General features: G+C 52.1%; 6 protein-coding genes across 6 annotated transcripts; 2 read left to right on the forward strand and 4 right to left on the reverse strand.

Moving 5' to 3' along the window:
* Positions 1-867: 867 nt before the first annotated feature.
* On the forward strand, positions 868-2,865 carry V8C40DRAFT_45254 (5'-AMP-activated protein kinase beta subunit, interation domain-containing protein). Its single transcript, XM_083222994.1, has 3 exons — positions 868-1,812; positions 1,924-2,494; positions 2,571-2,865. Exons 1-3 carry the CDS (start codon positions 1,001-1,003, stop codon positions 2,616-2,618), a joined length of 1,431 nt encoding a protein of 476 aa, XP_083071648.1. The 5' UTR covers positions 868-1,000; the 3' UTR covers positions 2,619-2,865.
* Positions 2,866-3,111: 246 nt separating this feature from the next.
* Positions 3,112-4,167, reverse strand: V8C40DRAFT_275739 (tRNA N6-adenosine threonylcarbamoyltransferase; the record flags this gene model as incomplete). The annotated part of the gene is made up of 1 exon (XM_083220759.1): positions 3,112-4,167. The coding sequence occupies one exon, from the start codon at positions 4,165-4,167 to the stop codon at positions 3,112-3,114; it is 1,056 nt and encodes a 351-aa protein (XP_083071649.1).
* A 1,699-nt stretch (positions 4,168-5,866) lies between these two features.
* Positions 5,867-8,539, reverse strand: V8C40DRAFT_249295 (enhancer of polycomb-like-domain-containing protein). Its single transcript, XM_083216718.1, has 3 exons — positions 8,179-8,539; positions 7,056-7,826; positions 5,867-6,977 (listed from the first exon to the last, which is right to left on the reverse strand). Exons 1-3 carry the CDS (start codon positions 8,323-8,325, stop codon positions 6,201-6,203), a joined length of 1,695 nt encoding a protein of 564 aa, XP_083071650.1. The 5' UTR covers positions 8,326-8,539; the 3' UTR covers positions 5,867-6,200.
* Positions 8,540-9,443: 904 nt separating this feature from the next.
* V8C40DRAFT_249298 (calcineurin regulatory subunit B) lies at positions 9,444-10,642 on the forward strand. The gene is made up of 5 exons (XM_083216719.1): positions 9,444-9,660; positions 9,730-9,782; positions 9,925-9,998; positions 10,106-10,440; positions 10,540-10,642. Exons 1-5 carry the CDS (start codon positions 9,609-9,611, stop codon positions 10,548-10,550), a joined length of 525 nt encoding a protein of 174 aa, XP_083071651.1. The 5' UTR covers positions 9,444-9,608; the 3' UTR covers positions 10,551-10,642.
* Positions 10,643-14,023: 3,381 nt separating this feature from the next.
* V8C40DRAFT_45350 (uncharacterized protein) lies at positions 14,024-15,953 on the reverse strand. The gene is made up of 3 exons (XM_083222995.1): positions 14,759-15,953; positions 14,447-14,704; positions 14,024-14,384 (listed from the first exon to the last, which is right to left on the reverse strand). Exons 1-3 carry the CDS (start codon positions 15,513-15,515, stop codon positions 14,314-14,316), a joined length of 1,086 nt encoding a protein of 361 aa, XP_083071652.1. The 5' UTR covers positions 15,516-15,953; the 3' UTR covers positions 14,024-14,313.
* A 5,823-nt stretch (positions 15,954-21,776) lies between these two features.
* Positions 21,777-23,290, reverse strand: V8C40DRAFT_249309 (mitochondrial 37S ribosomal protein uS9m). The gene is made up of 2 exons (XM_083216720.1): positions 22,378-23,290; positions 21,777-22,265 (listed from the first exon to the last, which is right to left on the reverse strand). Exons 1-2 carry the CDS (start codon positions 23,207-23,209, stop codon positions 22,174-22,176), a joined length of 924 nt encoding a protein of 307 aa, XP_083071653.1. The 5' UTR covers positions 23,210-23,290; the 3' UTR covers positions 21,777-22,173.
* Between the last annotated feature and the right edge of the window lie 69 nt (positions 23,291-23,359).

Raw genomic sequence — 23,359 nt, forward strand, 5'->3', positions numbered from 1 at the left:
GCACGCTTGCAGCCCAGGTACAGGGAACCTCTGCAGCCCACCGCCAGCATGTGTCCACCCACAGGACATATGTACCCAGTACGCCGGTGCTAACCCGCGCTGCACCCGGAGGTACTTGGCCAGGCCCAAGGCAAAGAAAGAAGCATCAAACCACAGATAAGAGCAGCACATTCCCCCACCACAAACCCCCCATGGGCCCGATCCTACTGGCCAGCTTCCCGCTCCAGTTCCTCCAACCCACGATCGTCTGCTGCACGACGGGCTGTTACGGCACAGGCGAGACGACACGACAGCTGAAGGGGGAGAAAAAAAGGAACCTTACCTGGAACCCCCACGAGCGTCCCCTCTTACACTGTACAGTAGGTGCTGCATGCAGGACGGAGGAGATTAGACAACCCAAGACAAGACAAGACAAGACACACGGCCATCAGCAGAAAAAGGCCCCTCTCGCGCGCTTTGAGTGTTTGCCTCGGGAATTTCCACCCGGGATCGGGATCTGGAATTTGACGGACGGGATTGATTTGACGGACTGGGTTGATTGCTGTTTTGATCGTTTTGATCGTTTGAGTGTTTGATCGGATTTCGCCGCGAGACAAGACAAGACGGTACCGATACCGCATAAACACAGCACGCAGCTCGTCGTCGAACATAACATTCGGCCCCCAAAAAACACCGCCGTCTAGAGCCGATCTAGATGACCTCTTGACCCAGACAGACACATCACATCGACACATCGAGATCCCTCAAAACCCCCACCGCCGTTTCATCCTCTCAGCACGCCGCGATCCAACCACGTTCGCCCAAGCATCGTCACGCGAGTCTCCCCGCTGCCCAGCCCTGCTCGCCGGTGCCTTGTGCAACGACAAGCCGCCAACCGGTCGTCTCTGCAACCCCCCTCTGACTCCCGCTAGCAGCCCATCCTCTGTCTGGGATTGTTGTTTTCTCTTCTCGCCCTCGCTTCCCACGTCCCTGCCGCCACCCCTGGTCGGGTTCCCAAACCATGGGTAACAACCATTCGGCGTCCAACAAGGCCGGCGGGCCTGGGTCTGGGTCTGGGTCGCCTCCGCAGCCGCAGCCAGGCGTCGAGTCTCAGTCTCAGTCTCCTCGCCAGCCTCAGCATCGCAAGGACGGATCCCGCAACATCATCCCCATCCACGGTGCCCGCGCCGCTGCCGCCACCGAATCCTCGTCTCTCCAGGCCCAGGGCTCCATCGCCGCCTCCGTGCCCAACCCCAAGACCAAGAGCGTGCCCGCCACCGGCGTCTCCTCGCTCAGCGGCTCGCCGCATAGCAGCACCGTCTCCTCCGTCGCCAACGCCGCTGCCGCCGTTGCCGCGGCCGTCGTCGCCGGCAGCCCAAAACCGTCCGAGCCGCGACCCATCCTACGCGACGAACCCTCCAAGCCCGTTGCCGTCCCCATCGAGGGGTCCCTGGCGCGTCCTCATATCCCAGGCATCCCGCCAAATTTCGATGCCCAGCTCTTTTCCAACAGTAGCCTGACGGACATGTACATGATGCGCCCACCTCGCCTGCCGCTTCCCATTGAGGAGGAGGTTCACACGCCTGGCTCGCCCATCCTTGGACCCGACGAGAGCCTGGTTGATCTCGAGCTTGGCGATTCGTCCGAAGCCCTGACGAGGAAGAGCTCCGCGCTCAGCTCGGGCACGGCCGAGGATGACGAGGGCGAGGAGCTACGCGTAGACAAGACCAGGCCCGTCGTTGCCACCAGGATTGAATGGAGGGGAGGTGGTGAAAAGATTTGGGTCACCGGTACCATTTTCCACTGGAATCGAAAGCTTCGGTTACGTCCTGTGTAAGTGCCATGGCTCCATAACAACAGAGTTGGTGCCTTAGCACGTGCCCACAATGTTTGCACATATTTCTGATCTATATGGGTTTTACTAACACAATTATGACTTTACAGCGAGGGCCAGCCAGGTGTCTTTGCCGCCACGATTCACGTGCTGCCCGGCACCCATCACATCCGCTTCTTGGTTGATGGGATTATGCAGACATCACCCGAACTCCCCACTACAGTTGATTTTGGAAACAACTTGGTAAACTACATCGAGGTCAACCCCGATGACGTATTGGCGACCAAAAAAGGCGAAGTCATCGAGGCTACCGAAGCCGCAAAGGAGAAGAGCGGATCTCAAGCCGATTCTGAGTCCAAGGAAGAGCCCAAGGTGGCCAGGGGAAAGCCTGTCTTGCCACAAGAGGCTTACAATGGTCAAATCCCACAGTACCTGCTCGATTTCGACCAGGCTGAGGAATCACCGGCCTATCGCAATGCCGTGTCCGCCATAGAGAAGTTGACGACACCGCCGAGCTTGCCCGGCTTCCTGGGCAAACCAATCCTCAACGCTGCCACCCTGATGAAGGATGACAACAGCGTCTTGAACATGCCCAACCATACCGTTTTGAATCACCTTGCGACCAGCAGTATCAAAAACAATGTTCTGGCTGTGTCAGCAACTACTAGATATCACAACAAGGTTAGTTGAGTATCGGGAGTTTAAGGGGGGGACTGTCATCGCTGGGGTATTTGCTAACAAATTTTTTTCTTTACAGTATGTCACTACAATTATTTACAAGCCTACCTCTACAGATGAAGGTTAAAAGAGGGTCTCCATAAACAAGGAGAGAAGGGGAAAGAAGGTAGATGAAGACGAGGAGTGTTGGTCGAAGACGCCGCTTTATGGCGTTTCAAAGAGGGTTAATGTGTATTATTTTTTATGGTTTTTGTTCCCGCACTCCCCCTTTTTACTCTATTTCCTCTATTCACGGAGGGGTATTCTGTTTACGTTTTTATTTTTAAAGTGCCATGATATGGGCATTTTTTACATGGGATGGTGGAAATCAGCTGCGGGTTATTACATCGCTGGCTTATATGGTGAAGAAGCCTGGTGGCTGCAGTAGAGATCCGAGGGGTTCGCAATGAACCAACCAGATAGACAGATGGGCGAGATGTATGAATGCTCGCACAATTTACAGTGCAGTTTGATTATTCCTCCTCCTCCCTTTTCACGATGACCCATCATTGCTTTCTGTGTGTTTGTCTATGATTGGTTTATTTTTTATCTTCTTTTTTGTATTCTTTTGCTTTATATTTCTAGTCCCTCCACTCGACATATACATCGTCTGTTCTGAAGCGCTGCGTGCACACGCTCTCTTCAAGTGATGTGCGGAAACCCGTTCTATACGCCAACAACCCGGCATGCGCAATCATGATGCCATTGTCGATGCAGAATCTCTCGTCCATGGCAAAGACGCTGCCGCCGCGCTCCTTGGCCATGCTCGCAATCATGTCCTGCAGCCGCTCGTTGCAGCCGACGCCGCCGACGATGAGGACCTCGCTGCTGCCTACGTGGGCCATGGCCCGCTCGGTGATCTCGACCAGCATGGCGAAGATGGTTTCTTGCAGGGAGAAGCACAGGTCTTCGGTGGTGAAGCCTGCGCCTTCGGGGCCGAGCTGGAGCAGCTGTGCGGCTAGGGCCTCTGCGCTGGCGAGGATGCCGGAGAAGGAGCAGTCCATGCCCTTGACGACGTAGGGGAGGTCGAGCAGCTTGGTGCCCTTCTTGGCCAGCTGCTCGATGTTGTAGCCCGGCGCGGGGTCGTTGCTGATGTTGAGGACGCGGGCGAAGCGGTCGAGACAGTTGCCCACGGCGATGTCGAGCGTCTCGCCAAAGATGCGATAGCGCTTCTCGGCGTAGGCAATCACCTGCGAGTTGCCGCCGCTGACATAGAGCACGACGGGGTTGTCGGCGCCCGTCACATCACGGCCCATCTCGATATGTCCCACGCAGTGGTTGACGCCCACCAGCGGCTTGTCCCACAGCAAGGCCAGGGTGCGGGCTCCGATGGCGACGCTGGTCAGCGGAGCGCCCATGCCGGGACCCTGGGTGAAGCAGATGCAGTCGACGTCGGCGGGCGTGATGCCGGCCTCGGCAATGGCGCGGCGTGCAAGGGTGACGAACTCGGTGCGGTGGTGCAGAGCCGTGTCTTTGGGGAGGAAGCCCGTGCCTGGGGGGGAGATGAAGGTGTGTCGCAGGTTAGAGAGGATGGTGGTTGAGGTTGTGGTGTGGCGGATGAGGCCGATGCCGAGCTTGTTGGCGGAGCCTTCGCACCCGAGGGCGATCCATGAGGATTTGGAGGTCGCTGCGGCCATGTCTGATGTAGCTGAGGATGTAGATGTGGATGTAGATGTGTTGGAGGCGGGTGTGATGGAGGTAGAGGCAGAGGTTGGAAGATGCGGGACTGGAGATGCGACGCTGGCAGCGGCCATGCTGGGCGACTGGAGGGCCGATATGATTCTCAGTGGGTGTCTGTGGAAGATGAAGCAGTTGACAATACTGCGCTACGTTTGCGCCCGGCCGGCGATGCTCTCGATGTCCTGGGATGTGGTGACTCTTTCACGGAGGTGGGGGATTTAGATATCGCTATATAGAGGCTGTTCGTTGTCTTGATGGCTCTCTTGTAGAAGTGAAGCTGTTCTAAAACGGGAAACGGAAAATGGTTTTATCAAAATACAGAATCTCGAAAGAAAATAAATAGTAAGTCTCTGGAGATTTGGGATGTTCGCCTAGCAAATGATGGATGATGATGCATTCAACATTCACGAGAAATGTCGAAAAGAAAAAAAATGGAGGGGTTCGTTGCAGCGTAGCAATAGGCCAGAAGCAGAAAATAGCGGGGCGCCGCTCACTTGCAGCAAAGCATCCTTCCCTTTTTGCGGTTGATTGTACTCTACCCTCCTTCCCAATTTCTGTATCTCTGCCGTTTCAAAGCATCCATCCTGCGCCGGCTTATGTAAGATTGCAAAGCTCTCGTTGAACTCGTATTTGTATTCCGTAATCCCTCCTCTTTGCTCCTCTCTGTAAAGCTTCATGTTCCTCCATTCAACGCGGCTCAGACACTACTACAATCTCCCGCCAACGCGCTGCCCTTTCTCCGAGGCACTGGGATTTGCGAGACTCGGCGACCCTGTCGGCAAATCCCCTTTAGCGCTCCCAGGACTCGCTCTGTCATCAACCACCCTCGCACTAAAGCGCTGCTCTTCCCTGGCCTGGGCCTGGCATGGCCTGGCCCGCTTCGGCCCTGTACCACCACGGCATGTACTCTTGCGGTGCGCCTTTTACTCGGCCAATACCTGCCTGCCTGGTACTACCATGTCCCCCGTTGAGTGCGTGCTTCTGCCGCCTGTGTGGGCGGAAATCCCCCAAAAATCCACTTGCAGCCGTTCCCGCGGTCCACATCGACCACTCACTTTCTTTCCCCTCGACTTTTTTCCTTTACCCTCTAGCTGGGAGCAGGGAAAAAAAAACACACCAAGCACAAAGAAGAAAATTCAACCCATCCAGGTCGCTGCTCCGTTGCAAAAATCTCTCATGATGGGAGCTGGCCATGAGACATTGGATGTTTTGCGTTCCGGTTTGTCGTGCCCTTGGCTGCAAGGCAGAATCCCCCTTTGAACCTGATTATGTGTCGGCGCCTTTGCCGACATCTCTTTCGTCAGCCCACAGCTAACGGCAGCCTCGCAGCAGACACAGTCAAGATGAGGACGGACACGAAGCTTCTGTTGCCAGCCATGGCCAGCGTCCAGCTTCCAACGGCCTGCTACCGAATGCTGTCGATGCCATGGCGATCTCGACCGTACATGAGAACCGGCGAGCTCACGTTGCGCAGCCTGCTTCCCCTCACGTCATCCGCCCTGGTCGCCGTGAGGTGAGACCAGGCTGCGTCACGACACCCGCCTTGTGAAAAAGCTCGCACAAAAAGGACAGGCTCTTCCTCCTCCATCGCCGACTCATATACACTTTATCACACGAATTGGATGGCGCATGAAGAAATATTTCTTTCTGGTCAAAGCCAGTTCGAGGTTTCGTATGATTTTTTTTCTTTACTTCATTGCTCCCGCTGGGGGGGCTTCTTCCTCTTCTAATCCTAAAGCACCGACCCCAACTCCCAACTCCTCGCAATGCCTTGACCAAGGCTAAGGTACTATACATCGGTCGTTTCCATCTACCTCGAAGATATCCTTCCTCCTTCCAAACCTCCCCCCGTCCTGTCCGTTCCTGAGAGCCCTTCAAGACCAGCGTGATTGGAGAAAAAAAGAGAGCTGAAAAATTATATACACCTCCACACACACCCATACTCATACAGGGATGCAGTACCGGATTCATCGGGGAGAGGGGGGTTTCTTTATGATGCCGCCTGCGCCTGTTGGACTGCAGGAGGGTGCGGCGCTTGCGGCTGCTGTTGCGGTTGTGGCGGCGGCGGTAGCACTCTGTTTCCATTTGCTACGCCGTTTACCGCTTCTGGAGGGGCCGTTGGCCTCGCCCGGAAGATATATGGGCTGAGAGGGATAGTAGCCCTAAACTTCAGCGCTCTTGTGTCAAAGGGATCAACCTCATATACGGGAGGCTCATCGTCTTCATCGTCAGAGTCATACTTCCACCGGTCCGAGTATTCGTACGCGTCTGCCCGAGAAGGTGTCGAAAGACCTCTTCGATCGATCCAGAGCCGTTGGAGTCGGCCGATACGGCGTCGGAACGCCGGCTGATTAGTTTGCGGTGTCTCGTCGACGTCCGCACCACGGAACTGGAATACTGGCAGCTCTAGCTTGTCCAGTTGCATAGGCTCAGGTACGTCATCGACATCCATCGACTCCGAAGACGTTGATGCCGGCGGCGTCATTAAGTATTGCGTCTTTGCCGGTCTGAACTTGAGCTCCATACCCAACGCTTTTACCGGCGAAAGCGGATCTCGAGTGAGATCAATATGATTCTGGTTCCACCTCCGATGATTCTGCACCTTGGTCTCAATCTCATTACGGAGTTCATTTTCCTTCTCGGCAAGCTGGTCAGAAAGCAGCACAAGGTCTTGTTCGTGGGAGCGTCCATCGGGCCGCACCGGCACCCGGACCTGTGTCGTAGGCCGTTGAGCTCCGGCAGCTTCTACAGGCTTTCGCTTCTGAGACTGTGTAATTCCCTTCGTGTCAGTGCCAAGTGGCGTTATACGTGTTGAAGGCCAAGCTGGCCTGGGTTCAAAACATACCTTTTGGTTGACTAGGTCTTCGTCGTCGCCCTTGATGCCTAGTTTTGTCTTGATCTGCTTCAGACGAGCCCTTTCTTCGAAAATAGCCCGATCCATTTGCAATAGATCTCGTTTCATCATCTCTCGCTCGTATGCGAATAGCACTAGCTGGCGGCCATCCTCGAGCTCGCGACGGAAACGCTTGAGCGTCTCGGCGATCTTAGTGTCTCTGGACCTTGTTTTCCTTGTCTGCCTGACCTCCCGCCGTCTGAAGCAGACGTATGGGTCGGTGTCATCAGTCTCCTGATGTGTTTCAAATTTGATGGTTGGGTGCAGTGGTTTGTTTCCTTCCTCCTGCCGCTTAGACTTCCAGTACTCATATATCTGCTTGGCGTGCTGCAATATGGATGCAGAGCCAAGCTGATTGAGACCGGGCACCATCATATCATAGCCGACAACAGTATTGTCGACTGATGCAAATGGTGTTTGCTCTGTTGCGGTGTCTTCAAACACCTCCATGATGCGTTCGAAGTCATCCTCGCTGAGCAGCCCAGCGGCGGGAGGATTACTATTATATGATTTGAGAAATTCATTGTCATCAGCTGTCATGTCATATTGACAGCTAATACATTCCTCCACCGTCTGAGAAAATCGGATATAAGAGGAAGGTTTGTGAAAGGCTGCGGGATAGAGGCCATCATAGCTGATGTCGCTTTCCTGCGGTGGAGGCACAGGAATTTCTTGATCATTGCTTGTGCCCGCCTCTTTTAGAATGGATTGGAGATGGTATTCCTACAAAAGAAAGAAGAAAAAGAGAAGATGTCAGTCTATATTACGTTTGAAGAAAAAAAAGGAAGAGGAAGAAGTGATGAAGAAAAGTTGATGACAGAAAAAAAGAATATGATGACAGGAAAAAAAAAGAATGAAAATGAATAATATGAAAAAAAGAGGAGTGATCAAATACTAGAGTGAGATACATGAGGATGGATGATGCCATCATATATGCAGCACTCCGTATATGCCATCTCGACTTATACGCTGGTAGGCAAAAGGCAAGGCAGAGGTAAGGTAAGGAGACAGCACGTGACGTGACACGTGATATCAGAAGTTGCGGTGGCGTGGATATGGAGGGAAAAGGACTCACATTTTCCTCAGTCTGGTCGACTCCGGTCGCGATTTGCGACTCGGTAAGTAGTGATTCATACTCAGTAGCATCGATCTGATCCTCTCTGAGCACGGGAAGAGTGGTTTTGACCGTCAACTTCTTGACTCGGACTTTGCGGGATGACATGTTGCCAGGGTGGTGAAGGACGGCAGAAAGCCAGCGGAAAATCCGCAAAAAAAAGAGATCAAGTCATAAATCGAGACGTCCGCAGTCGCCTGTTGATAACAGAAGGACGATTTAGGCGTTGTGGTTTGGGTTTTTTGATGGCTCAATGCTCGCGTTCGATGAGGTGACGTTGAGGTTGTTTTGCCGCGCGAAGATTTTTCACTGGTGCAAAGCCTGGAAATTTGCGGCTGTTTGATGGCGAGCGCAGGTCCGCCCCAAAGTCACGGCGCCATAGTGTTTGGCGGGCGCAGGTACATGTGGGCGCTCGGGCCACCCCCTCCTTTTGGCTCTCCCTCTCCCCTGAAGTCGCCAGCAAGGCCCACGCGCTGCGCTGCTGAGCAAAAAAAACAGTGGGCGAGTGGTGCCTAGGCATTGGCACACTGGGCGAGGCGCGCCTCTGGTTGGCTGGGCGGCGGGCCACAAAGGAGCCCAAAACGCGCCCAGGCTGCCGGAGAGGAGCCGAAAGTTGGCATGGCGGGTTTTTGCTTTCTGCAATCGCTATCTTTAGGTAAGCAATCAAGCACCAGTACAAAGGAGCTGTGACGCTTCCGTGCTGCTTCTACGTGTATTGGACGGCTTCATGCAGGTGAACCGTGCTCATGTATTGGCTCTATCATAACTCTATTATACTCGCGGCTCAGCTTATTTACATAGTAGACTAGTAAGTACTAAGATGCATGATTATAAGAATTGAAGAATCGCATGTCCTTTATCAGCCATAAGCTTTAGCCACGATGTCAAGTACACATAGAGTTCTGCCATTAGAGGTTAAAGTTGCCTCCCAACTCTATCTCGCAGAATGACACCACGATGAATTGCCTTCTTTTTTTACCATGGAAATCATCTGCAGCATCTAAAATTAGACGTGATGACATCTACGATGCAGCCATTTTTGGCAGCATTATTTTCTTCATTCTCGCAAGGCTGAATTGAATTATTGTTTCTGCCCAGCAGCAGCAGCAGCAAGCGGCTTACATACTCTTACATATTCGTCGTATCTCCTGTAGAGGCAATCTCAAGGGACGTGGTCCGTGCACATGACCAGCTACCCCTCTAGGAGAATGTCGGCCTTGTACAGTAAATAATACAAGCCTTACATACACGCAGACGACATTCATGACTGCAGATACATGACCGCTACATATCACAACTAGCCTCACGCCTACCAACTATCCGCTGCATTTCCTCCTCAAACACCATTTTTATTGAGACACCGCTAGCGCAAGAGTCGCTGCGCCTGCAACATGGGCAACACCACAAGTACCGTGCTGGACAACATTGTCCAAGGATCCAACTGTAGGCTGCCGCCTCCCCCTAAGAGCACTTGAAATCCTCGGTCTCACCTGCTAATCCTGTGTCGCATAGTTGATAGAGAGGAGGTCGACCGGTTAAGGAAACGGTTTATGAAACTCGACAAGGTACGATTGAACAAGGAGACCCAGCGCGGCGCATCGTGGCCGGCTGCTTGGTTGGGCTGCTGCCGCCGCCGCTTTCAACAAAGACGATGCAAGGCGGGACAAGACAGAACAGGACACGAGACTAACTGATATTCTACTACAGGATAATTCTGGCACAATCGAACGAGACGAATTTCTTAGCCTTCCTCAAATCTCCTCCAACCCGCTTGCGACACGGTTCGTTCTACCCCCTTTCATCTCTTCCCCCAGCGATTCCATACACCGCTCGCATTACCATCTCCCCCTTTCATAGGATTCAACCACTAACATAGATGATTTTTCAGCATGATCGCCATTTTCGACGAGGATGGCGGCGGCGATGTCGACTTCCAGGAGTTCGTGTCGGGCCTCAGCGCCTTCAGCAGCAAGGGCAACAAGGAGCAGAAGCTGCAGTTCGCCTTCAAGGTATACGACATTGACCGCGACGGCTACATCAGCAACGGCGAGCTCTTCATCGTGCTCAAGATGATGGTGGGCAGCAACTTGAAGGACCAGCAGCTGCAGCAGATTGTCGACAAGACGATAATGGAGGCGGACCTGGACAAGGACGGCAAGATTAGCTTTGAGGAGTTTACGAAGATGGTGGAGAATACGGATGTGAGCATGAGCATGACTCTAGGTGCGTTTTTATTTTCTTTTTCTTTTTTTGCTTCCCGTCACTTTCTCATCTCCCATCTTTTGTCCTTGGTGGCGATGTGCTAACTGGCTGGCGATGTAGACCAATTCTAAGCGTCCGTGGGAGGGGAGAAAAAAGGGGCAGCCTTGGGTCTCGGGCAGACAGCGCCGAGAGCGAATACTTGTGGATAATGGAATACAGCAGTTATGATAATGAATATCTACATTCGATTTCTTCAACTATCCATGTGTGTAGGTTTCTGCTTGGTCAAAGAAGACATATACCCCCCGGAAAAACGAGCATGGGTGACTGCAGCCAAATCCACAGCGAAAGACGGTACATTCTTCGTTTGTGAAGGAAGGTATAGCTGTCACGGATATAGATTCGCCCCAAAATCCGAAAAAGGAGAAACATTGACTTTGGAGCCCTCCACCAGACCGCTCTGTGTCTTGTGTCTCGTAGCGGTTGTGGCGAATTGGTGGTGGTGCAATGTGGGAGACTTTTTCAGGCCAATCAAGGCGTCCCACACATGAACCTATTTCTTTCTAGTTGAACATGGGTGACTCAAAAAGTTTGGTGTTGGATCACCGGATTGGTGCTACGGCCGAGACAAGATGAGCACGGAAATGTCAGCTTGGACGAATGGGATTAGTTTCGAGGTTGGTGGTACTGGGTATTGGCCTGACTATTTGTTTGGCCGCGGCATACATTCTACTGGCACTTGCTTTTTTTTATTCCCGAGTGTCTTTTATTTCAGTCTACGATAGCTTTGGAAGAAAGGAGGTAAGGGTATCTGGATGAGGCTTTCCGAGCATCTGCTATAAGACTTGCTGTGTAGTTTGTTGGCGGCAGAACTTGACGCAGTGATGATAAGGAACTCGACACTGAGGACACTCCTAAAGGGTTGAGGGGCCAATGATGGTTTTTGTCTCGATCTGCCTCGTCAGGTCTCTAAAACATACCTAGGTTTGTGAGATGGCAGGATTTCGTCTACCCAAGCAACAAGTTTATCTCATGAGGCTTGTGTGGCTGCTTTGCCGATTCCATCATGTTGATTAGGAGACATTGTTGTAACTTGGCAATGCAATTCTCCCTCCTTTCCTCCTTTTCTTCTTCTTTTCTACTCTTTAGTCGCCGTGAGGGCATCTCATCATTTTTATTTATCACTATATAGTGCCTGAATATCATATTATAAGCAGGTCCTGCATCTCAGCTCTTCAGCACAGCCACTCTCCAAAGTAGTTCCTTCTCTTCTTTTTGAAGTGTCTCTTTGTCGTCGTCACCTCTTTCCATCCGCCATTCCTTCTCTCCTTCCCTCTCCTAGATTCTTAAAGTACTTAGTAAGCTGTCGGTTAAGAAATTTAACATGCTATAAGTGACAACGACACATCTCTCCTTCTTTTCCCCCTTTCCTCAACACTTTTTCTTCTCATCCATTCGATTCACCTCTCATTACTTCAGCATGTCAGCTTTCTCCCCTCCCTCACCTGCTTCTACATATTCCTCACAGCTAGGTGTCTAGGGATATGTAATACTAATCCATCGGCAGTGCTACCAGGTAGTTCCTTGTCCTCCCACTGCCCTAGCAGCAACCAGCTGGATCTGGGGAATCACCGTCTTGTCCCAATGGTGGCAGCAGACGCACTCCCTGATCTGCTACCCCTGCACAAAACTGCCGTCACATGCAGTCTAGAGAGGTCAGATCAAATTACGATAGATCGAAAATCAACCTTTGACGAGCTACACCTCGGCAATAGCTCCCAAACAGACCAAAGCTGGGTTCGAGATGACGTCTTACACGTTCGTCCACGATATCCCCGGCAAGCAGACGGCTGTTGGCTACAGCAAGAAACCGGCCAGAAATAAATCATCCTCAACCCGGGCGAGTCACTATCATGGCCGGAGACAAAGTTCCTTTTCACCCCTGGTTTCTGGCATCTGACCAACCTTGGCAAAGACAAAGCAATAATACGAGTAGTTGGTTGGTTACATGTAACCCAATTGAGACACCATGGTGAGTATTACCCTCGGCGTATTCTATACGCCCGTCAGTATACACCAACCAAACTCAGGTGACTCGGTGGCTTCTCTTGTCGCCTCACCAATGCGTTGGCTGTGAGGCTGCTTGCCAAGCGCTTCCGGGTATGCAGCTAACAGCCTGTGTTTATGCGTCCACCCACAACTGCCGATAGCCCCCGGCTGAAGAGCCCAGATGAGGGCCCAGATGATAAGCGGCGCCGACAGGGCAAGGGGAATATCCTGATTACCTACCCGCTAGACGCTTCAGCCGGTAAGCCGCACACTTACTCCGACGTCAAAATCTCAGCAGCACATTTAACGTTACCCCATGAAACGCTAGCATCAGCTGCTCCCCTGATTCTAGCCCCCAGGCCCCGTCGTCTCACTTGGGGGCTGTAGCCGCGTTAGTTTTCCAATTGCCATGTGAACGAGGGCAGTGGATGGGAATTTGTCATGCGCCCTCTTGCAGGCTTCCGGGAGGCATATCCGGGACAAGCCGGTTTCGGGACCGGGCTTATCCCCGACGGGAATCTTACTTGTCTGGGTGCATGACAAACAGAGACGCTCTGGCACAAACACGAGAGACGTCATATGCCATCCATCGTTTCTCGCCCTACCCGGCTGCTACGGTCCAGGGGCCCTTGGATAATTCGACCGATGACCGACGACCGTCTGATATAAGCGGCGGTTCTCGACTACACGACATTCATGCCTGCTCCATGCCACAAAGGTTCCAACGGGATTACGCAACAAACTTGTAAGATACACAGCCTCGTGTTTCATTCACGGGCTTCAACTTCTTCGTAGTCCGCCTATCTAGACTGTTTGCTATGTACCTAGTCATTAGCAACTTGTGTGCCACTTCCAGCCGGCTGATGCTGCCCTTGAGGGCCCAGACCGGCTATAATCTAACCAATTGTCTAAACATGATACACTTAATATGTGAATAGACAAAACAAAAACTTTTAGTGGGAACCTTGCATAAGTCCCTCGTTATTGTTCGACTCGGGGTGATGAAGATTAGGAAAGAAAAAACAAAAGACAAAGGAAAAGAAACAGAAAAAGCAGAGAAGCAATCGCCAGTCTCACATCTTTGCCAGAGAGTCCAACATCCAACGCCGCCTGTCTAAAACATTCGGTCCCCGCAGGCTTTTGCCCGCTCCCGCCGTTGTCCTGCCCATGTTGTCTACCAAATTCCCGTCCAGTTCCCACACTGTCGTACCAAATTCGCCAGAAATCCGCTCGCCTAGGAGCCGCACTCCCAATATGACATGGCATTCCTTACCATTCTATGCCCGTGTGTGTGTTGCATCATCGTGTTTGTAGGTGCCTCTTTGGAATGTTTGCGTGTCCGTGTATAGGCCAGTTTGCCAGCCCATTCAAGCGTAGCTAGAGCCATTGGAGTATTCAGACGTATCACTTGATACGCTGTGCCACTGGCCCTCCCCCCTTGCGCCCTACTAAACACAGGCCTGATCCAAGAGACATGCATCGGCCCCCTCCGAGAAAAGCAAAAATGTCCCAAATATCCATCCATCCGTCCATCCCGTAACCCATAAGACCCAGTTATGAAACCTCTCCTCCATGTTATTCCTCCCCGATCTAACCTTGTTAATATTCGTGTTTTCGCTATTGGAGAGGCCGTGTCGAAAGTTCCCATCGTATAATGTACACTTCCCAAGCCGCTAGAAATGCAAGGGTAATACCAAAAGCAAAAGAAAAGAAAAAGAAACAAGACAACGAACAAAGTTGAAAAGCAAGTAAACAGCCGTTTGTTCTCGCTCCAGCATCGAAGTGGCCTATGCATCTGTATCGGTCATATGCGTAGTAGTAACTCGCATCGTATGCAAAAGCGAATCAGCGAGATCCTCCGCTTGTACCGGCGGCCGCTTCGACGGAGTCGTAGAGATCGAGGCATTCTTCAAGAACTAGATGGTTGATTAGCACATCTTTCAACTACCAACAACAAAAAGAAAGGGAACGGCTATACCTGTCTCGATTCGGTCCTCCCACACTCCGTACTGATAATCAACCAAACCATGGCTCTCAATACCGTCGCAAAGTCGAACAAGCTCGTCGCCCATTTTCTTTATCGTTTCCTGCGACATGACCTGCTGTGATCTTGATAGCTGCTGACCGGATGACATGATTTCTTTTTGTCGAAAACAAAGGGCTAACCACGCATGGTTAAAGTCGTTCCACAGTTTTATTCTCTCGGCGTGAAGGCTGGCGTCATCTTGGCTGAGCCCTGTTCTGCATGTAAGCACAATGTCAAGTTTACCCATCTTTGCTCTCTTCATACCTAATTCTGCCACTTGCGTGAGCAACCACCCAGAGATGTTGAGAAGGGTTTCGGCGGCTCTTTCCAACGAAACAGATGATATGTCCTGAAAGACGGATCCTAGTTGTCGTTGGTAGTTTTGCCACTTCTCTTGAAGCCCAGACGTAGCATAGTCTTGCCCTTCTCCCATGGCGGAATCCGCGGCTCCTGAGGTCTGCTGCATGGCGCCTGTAGCAGGCATGTTGCCCGCGTAACTCATGGATTGGCCCTGTTGATATACCCCAGCTGAAGCGCTGCTCCCCTGGCCCGAGTGCTGCATGCTTGCTGCTGCCGCGCTCCCTGCTTCGGGATTAAAGTATGTTGACGTGACATCCGGTGCCATCATCTGCATTGCTGCCTGCTGCCGTTGCCCGAATTGTTGAGCGTCATAGACTGGAGTTTGCGTATTTGGCTGCGGCACGTTGTACATCATCATACCCGTGTTGTAGCCCCCGAAACCCTGAGTTTGTGGTCTCGAATCGGCGCCGTATTCCGACCCGTACGCCATAGCCGTCGTTGGCATGTTTGTCGGATTTGAAAAGGCGGCTGCGGGTTCTTGGTAATATGTACTATATGTCGGCGCACCCCCCAAACCTCTTGGAGTTGAAGATGATGCAAGGGGCGCCGTTCGATAGCGTTCAGAGGGACCGCCTACAGAACCCTGAACTGAGTATCTTTGTGCAGGAGCGTGATGGGTAGGCGGGTCATTCTGCCTCCTATGTTGGTTGGGGTTGTCCATGCCCCGATGGGCCTTGTCGCAAGAAGCCTCTCGTTGCGCCGAAGAGGCAGTGCTGTTGGAGAACGATCGTATAGAGTCAAGATGGGCACCTTTGTAGCCGTACCGGTCGCGGGGTTTAAACGAATGACCTTTTTTTTTTAACGAAAGTGTGGTGAACGAAACGAGAAGTGCGAATCGACAAATGTGTGTGGACAGCTACTAGAAAGTGGTGGGTGGGTGTCTGGATCAAATCTGCTAATACGATGATCCTATAAATGGTTGCAACTGGGGATGTTAAACACTCAAACGAGAGAAAAGGTAAGCTAGGTGGACAAGTCGAGAGACCGATGTCATAGCCTGTTAGTAAAGCTCATCAAGCCTCGAGAGCCGACACCTCCAACAATAGCAAGAAAAAGATGTGAGATTTTTTCCCCCGGCTCGATGAGGTGTTGTGACGAATACAAAGCCGGCTACCCTCTGGCAAACTCGCAAATTCTCAATGGCGGGTTTGCGGAGCCAACGGCCTAGTTCATCATGCCCCAAATGGCAATACGTCAGGGACCGGGCGCCAGAGAGGCGTAGGCTTGGTAGGTTCCACCAGCTCGACCTAGTCTGAGACTCCGGGACACACCGGCTGCCTGCTTAAAGGATGTTAGGTTAATCACAGCAGGTTGTTGGAGGGCTGAAAGGCTTGGAATCAAGCCGGTGACGGTTCAAGGTGAGAATTCCTTAAGCAGGATTTGGGGAAGACAGCTTGTTCTCCTCTTTGTAATATTAGATGCTTACCCTTTCTAAATCTGACAGAGTGGGTTGCCAGGAAATAGCACAAGGAACCCAATGGCCGAGGTAGGGAAGCCTAGGCCAAATGAGAAATTGGCAAGGGCAAAGCCTTTGCCAATCAGATGATGTATGTGGGCGTGGGAAGTGTGACTATGCAAGAGTTGATAACGATGGTGAGGAATGCAAACTTGGTTGAGATCCCAAAACAGCGGGGATTAGACCGAGAAACTAGTGGTGATACTAGATGATTAAATCGATGGAGCCTTGCTGGAGACCGACGGGTGACTGGCGTTGGAGGAATCATCGGGTCTTATACCGAGGGGGGAACTAGTTGACAAAACCGTCTTCTCCGAGATCCACGCTAATGAAAATGAGGGAGAAAGAGAGAGAGAGAGGACGAGGCAGGAGGAAGAGAAAGGACGAGAAGGAGGCAAAAAGGCACAAGTAGAGGCGTGTACTCCCTCCCTAGGAGGCAGTATACCATGTCGCCGGTGGGTGTGTGGGAGGACGGAGTACAGGAAAGAGGGATGTCAGCAGTATGCAGTCCAGAGTGTGCCGTCTAGGGGTCCAGACAATGTGCGGCAAGTCAGAAATGCAAAAGCAGGGCTGCTTGTCAGTAGCGAAAGGTGGAAGCCACATCGGCCAAGATGCGCTTGGTATGACCCGGGGTGCTGGACATACCGTCGTATTCTGTACCTTGCGTTGGCCCTAGAAGAACTTGGGGCGATACAGCCGGTAGGCTGTCACTAGTCTGCAAGGCTAGAGGTGAGAGTTTGAATTGTCGATTTGGTATTATTTGGGATCTGCGTGTGGCCACCCCCTGGTCATCCGGCACGGCGGAAAAGAGGCTTCGTTGGAGAAGGACAAGCCAGGGGTGGCCCCTTGATGGGTCACAAAAGAAAGGAACCAGAGAGGTAACAGTGAAGGAACTGCGCGCCGTGCTTTTCTTCTTTGTACACAGTACGCATAGGCGAAGCCCACAAACTAAAAGGTGCGTACGAGTAGGGACTCGTAGACGTCGCTTCTAGACTCGCGATTGGACAAAATGCTCAAGCGAAAACTCAGACTTGCTCAAGAGTGGAAACAACGAAGTCCGCCAGAGACCACATACTCGAAACAGAGTGGATTCGCATCTTGACTTAGTGGATGGGCGCGGCGATGGATTGGGCTTGGCAGCATGCTTCGGTACTCTCGTCTTTTTGCCTAACAGACTCCTGTGAGCAAGGCCCATTTCCGTCGTCTGGAGCTGGAAGCAATGCCTGTCGGAACACAACCCGCCAACCAGGTATTAGGTAGTTGATGAGCCGGTACTTGAACGCGGCGAATACCGTAAGCAAGTAGAAGCCGCACATTCCTTCTGCCTGCGCCAATTCATCAATGGCTGGAGAGATGGCGGCGGATGTAACAAGCGTGTCATTTTCATGCATGCAGCATCAGTAGCTGTGGCCATTTTCCGGACGAATGAGCATTGCAGGCAGGCAGGGCGGAAAATAGAAACGGCAAGTTAACGCATGACAGCACCAGCCTAGGGTTTTTGCATGAATAAGGGCGTCTGAGACGCTTGGCTGTCTTGTTACCACCCTTGGGTTGGAGCTGGAACATGACAGCAGAATAGGCCGCTGAACAATGACGCAGAGCCTGGACTGGCTAGGGGTTTGTTGAGACGGCACTCCTTCCAATGGAGCACGTGTAATCGCGCTTCTCTGATACGAGTAGTTGGGAAAAGGAACCCATTCGGTAAGCCAGCAGAAACGTTCTTTTGTCGTGGGCGTCAGACCAGACGTGGCTAAAAGCGTATAGATGACGGCGCTTGGAGGCCGGTTGTTTTGCCGTGGCTGGCCAGGCCCCAGCAACACGGCAGCGAGTGGTCTGCTTTCGAGGTTAGTCCAACACACGGGGATGACCGAGGTTTCAATGCCCACAGCCTCCAGCTTGCTATTGCGGCCATCCGTCGATCCAAAGAAGCAGCATGTCAGCTGCCGGGGGTAGGGGAAATTCCCCGTTCAGTGACCGGCCATTAGGGTTGTCGCAAACGATCCAGGCCTTGACAAGAGGCGTCCCGACAACCCGGGTCGTCCCAACTGAGCGAGACACACAATGCCCTGGAAATGAGGTGAAGCGTCGTGAATTACTCGCTGACTTGTGTGAAGTACTGGACCTGCATGTCTCAGTCAGAGTACTGTATGATCCTGTCGGATACCGAATGCAAAAGCAGATCACGAGACACGGCGCCAATCTATCACATGTACTACCCACGGGTGAAGCAAAAGATCTCTGATCTAAGACAATGCCTAGCTGGTATCGCTTGGTGAAGGTACACACCCCTGGAATCGACACGCCCGTTGGACAAGCCACCTGCAAGGGCCTTTGACAGACAGAGCTGAGCTTTGAAGAGGAGAAAATGGCCAAGAGGCAGCAGAAGTTGGTAGAAGGTGAGTCTGTTATTGCGATTTGGAATTTTGAGATGCGGGCGGGAGTACTAGATCTCCCTTGTACAACCCGTCGTTAATTTGAGGTACCACCAGATTGATAGTAGTAGAGGTAATTTAGCTGCACAACGGACGCCAGCATGTACATAATTAGAATTTTTTAATAGAGTTCATCTCATAATGATAGAGGTACTACACTTGTACTACTCTGCACGTGAGGATTGCTGGTTGTTGCAGGGCAGGAGCAGCTGTAATTATTCTGGCACAGGCACTCGGTGGAGAGAAGAGGAAGGCACACCCCAAAGCGCATGTACATGTACTTTTCACAGGTGCGAAACCAATTGTGTTGCGTCAACTCTCTTTTTTTCTTCCACCCTCTGTCGTTTCTTTTTTCCTCTTCCTAATGCTTCTCCTAATGCTTCTTCTCATCGGATTCGCTCTACGCTCTCAGCTCAGTCTATGGTATTGCCATCCTCCTCGCCACGACCAGGAACAGGGGATTAGGAAGAATTTCGATCGCGGAGTGGAGGCCAGCGCGGGACGGCCATGTGCAGCGTGCGTCAAGTCCACAGCTCGGGTGCCTTTTCGTGGACAGGCCATGCTGCAACGCAAATCCTGGCAGCAGCCAATCTGCGAGCCCGGAGCAGGCAAATACAGGCAAAATGCAGCTCACTAGGGCCGTGCTAGAGGCGAGCCATCGGCCTGGTCCACAGCGACTCCATCGACGAGCAGCCATTAGGAGGAACAAAAGCCAGTGTGGAGATGGGCTCGGCTTTGTGTAGCGTGGGCAGCTAAGAATAATTTTCCAAGAGCTCTGAACCATGTTCCGCTGAGAAGTGAAGGGGAAAAAAAAAACCGCTGGGCTTTCTGGCCAGATGTTGGCCAATCTGGTGAGTTGTGAGGAGTGGGTGTGTATACAGGGGCAAAGACGCCGGGAGCACTAACGGAATCGAGAAGCGATTATGCCGTCAATCTACAAAGTGTACGACCTTGCTCAATGCCTGTCAGCAGCAGCTGTTTCGCTAGGTTAATAATAGCAGTGCTCGTAATCACAATCTCTCACGAGCGCGAGGCTGTTCCGATGGATGCGAAGTACCTCGGACGGACTACAAAACCGGCCGGCCCAAAAAAAGCAACATTGACGATAGTCGCGAGTGAAGCGACTACGGGGACCCGGGCGCATGATATTGATTATGACACGAGCCATTCATGGCTGTAAGAGCTCGGAAGGTGGTCTGATGTCTCACATGCCCGGAGCAGCTTTGCTTGTTCGGAGTATTGCTACTACTACTACGGAGATACCACCAGGAGTATGATTTGAATTACTTCGGGGTAAGCTCCTTGGGCATTCACGACGCACGCCCAAGACAGCGGAAATGGGTAGCACGAACTAATAATCTCGTCTGGCTCGCCCAAAGTTAACAGGGACTTACCGCGGATCCGATGCCGTGTCGAAGCTTGCATACACGAGCACATACACGAGACAGGGCGAGCATTGATGCCCAGCCAGGAGGTATGTACAGGCAGTTGTTTAAAGCAAGGAGTAAGAGAGATTGGACATGCCTCTAACACACACACATACGAAGCATGTACACACATATCAACGACTGCAACTACAGGCCTGTCACGTCACCACAGAGGCTAATGCCCAACATTCAGCTGCTCTGTGGAGCACTTACATAGCAGTGGTCGGGAAGACTGATCCTGGTCGTGTTTTACCCCAGCTGTCTCTTGCTACCTCCCCTGTACCGCGAGTTTCGGGTTTGATGAGCCGAGGGCCTGTCCTTGACACCGACATACAAAAGGAAAAGAGGGAGACCAAAACAAGCGCCGATCCGATGCTGGTACCTACATACCGGTAGAGATACTAGGCATATAGATGACCTTGCCTGGTTGACTCTCGCTCGATCATCGTACGATCACCTGCGCTTCCTGGCTCAGTTGCCCTTGAGATTCAGTTTGCCGCGGCTATGAGGACTGGCCTTCGCTCCAGCGGATGTAACTACCCCCATAAGTACACGGGATGTGACACCCTATGCTACCAGAAAGAGTATTGGGGGAAAGGAAACCCTCCTGCGTCACCCTTTTGTAAATGATGCCGCCTTCTATTGGTCTGCCAACCCCTACCCTGGACCCGGTAATAACGACAACAATATACATGGCACAGACGGGCCTCGCGCGGCTGAGACCGCAATCCCTTGCTGACGCATGTCCTGACTCGACGTCATTGGCAGGAATTGGGAGAGAATCTAGGCTCGATTCCATGGACATGGGGTACACTTGAGCTGAACTTGATTGTCCATGTCCAGCTTGTGTGTCACTTGTGATGTCGATCTCGCTAAACTTGCTGAACGGGCCATACGGGTCGGATCCGACCCGTCAGAACAAGCTTCATGACTTTCGATGCGTTTTCCTTTGTCTGAAGGAATGGGACTTGGAGGCTGTGAAAAGCTCAGCTGCAGCCACCTTCTGAATACATCGTTTTTCAGATATGCGTAGCTCTTGGCGCATTGAGGAATACAGTCAAATATTGCAAGTGTGGCTTGTTTAACAAACAAAGGCGGCCTGAATTTCCGCCAATACGGACGGGCAGCGGCGATATAATCTTTCTTTGTACTGCGCCGCATGTCACAGAAAAGGGCCGGTCAGCTTCACAACCCCGGAACTTGCATGATTCAAGGGCCCAAAAAGAAAAAGAGAAAAAAAAAGAAAAAGAGTAAGTCTGCCTGTAGTATCACATCTTGCTTACCCTGCTCTTTCGCCCTTTGGTTGGCACCGTAGCATCATTTTTTCTTCCTTTTTGCAGGCATTTACAAGCCGTGGTGGGATCCTTACTTGATACCCAATAGTTTCACTCGCTACCTAGAAGACAGAGAAAAAGGAAACTGGAGGGGAGTGAAGGAAGAAAAGAGAAAAAGAAAAAAGACATTTACGCCCTTCATTACCTAGGTATGTCACTGTCCTTCCTTTTGTGCGGCTGAGTCCTATGAGACACACGTTACTGACTCGAATACTATATCATGCATTGAACTAGGTAGACATTGTAAGCCATGACTGCAATGACGTGTCTCCCGTTCTTTTCTTGGATTTGACTGCTTATGCTTAGGAGCAACTGAAAACACAGTTCGATTTGCCTTATGCCAAGATGGAAGTTCATACACAATGTGCTCTAGTGATTACGCACAGCCGTGCGGCGACTACGACGTACTTGTGCTGGTCATACTTCATTATAACATTGAATGCTTCGGCATGGGCCAAGATAACCCAAATGTCCCCAAGTAGCAAATGTCTAGGTAAGGTAGGGTTCTATAAATACAGATTTTGTAGATGGTACAATGCCGCTCTCGTGATAGAGGCAGAGAGAGAGAGAAAGATAAGCGCCCTTTAGGCTCGCTCTCAAGCAAGCGTCCTGCGTAATCTCGCCTAGCCGAGCTTACAAACGCCGCGGGAAATCCAGGCCCGTGCAGCTTCTATCGCTTGACCCAGGCAGGCATCTTTCGGGCCTTGACATGTCCATGCTTCTTCCTCTCCACTGTTCTGGGATCGCGTGTGATGCAGCCAGCTGAATTGGGGAGATGCAACGTTAGCAGGCCGTCGTAAAGACCGAAAAAGCAAGGAATCGAGACAAAAAAGAAACACCGAAAAAGCCAGGTTGGCTTTCGTATTGAACATACCTCTTCTTAGAGCCGTCTTCAATGCCGGCTCATGAGCGACCAGCGCCTTCGCCACGGCCAGGGTAATGGCCTCAGCCTGTCCGGTCGTGCCGCCTCCCTCAACCAAGACCCAGACATTGTACTTGTCCAGTCTCTCCGTGGCAGTGAGTGCCCAGACTGCGCTCTCACGGTCGTGCACGCGGCCAAACGCCTCGCTCAGGGTCTTGCCGTTGACCAGAATCTCTCCAGTTCCCTCCACGACAAACGCGCGAGCAGTTGACTCCTTTCTCTTTCCCACACCGACGGCACGCCCGAACTTGTCAATCGTGATAGGGTTGGGCATGTTCAAGAATGGGTTGATGTCTCTTGTAAACTCCGTTAAAGCCACCTTGACCTCTTGCGGCCGCAGGCTGGGCTCGATGAGATTCAAGCGCTTGGCCACCCGCATGACCTTTGCATAGTGTGATGACTTGATGGGCTCTCCCATCTGCGCCCGCATCTCCTCCAGCTTTGTCCATGGCATCTGCGGAGCCTCACTTGGCGGCACTGTGGGCAGGTGGTTGTACTTGGTGAGCAACTTGGAGATTCCAATGTATAAATCGTTGAACTGGGGTTCTCTTGAGAAGTAAGATGGCGTTGCCGGAACGACTCGCGCATGCGTAACGCCCTGGTAGGGGATCGGGACGGACTCGGCGGCTTCAATTTCAAGACTGGGAGGCTTTTGAGAGTCGCTGGTTATGGACCGGATGGCGAGTTGAAAGCTCGACCGCGGGAGGATTGCCGGCCGCCATTGAGCTGCAGCAATCGAGCTTGTGCATCTTGCATGCCGCAAGCCGCTTGCAATTGTCGCCATTGTTGCCGAGCGTCGGTCGAGGAGATTCGAGACGACGTTGCGATCCTCCAAGTCGTGGTACCACAAAATCTTCCCCCACGATAACCTCGCCATTTGGCGTGCAGCTTTGGACTGCATCACGTGGAGATAACAAGCAATTGAACCAGAGCA

The sequence above is a fragment of the Trichoderma camerunense genome (assembly GCF_050948025.1).
Source record: "Trichoderma camerunense strain CBS 138272 chromosome Unknown V8C40scaffold_12, whole genome shotgun sequence".
NCBI lineage: Eukaryota > Fungi > Ascomycota > Sordariomycetes > Hypocreales > Hypocreaceae > Trichoderma > Trichoderma camerunense.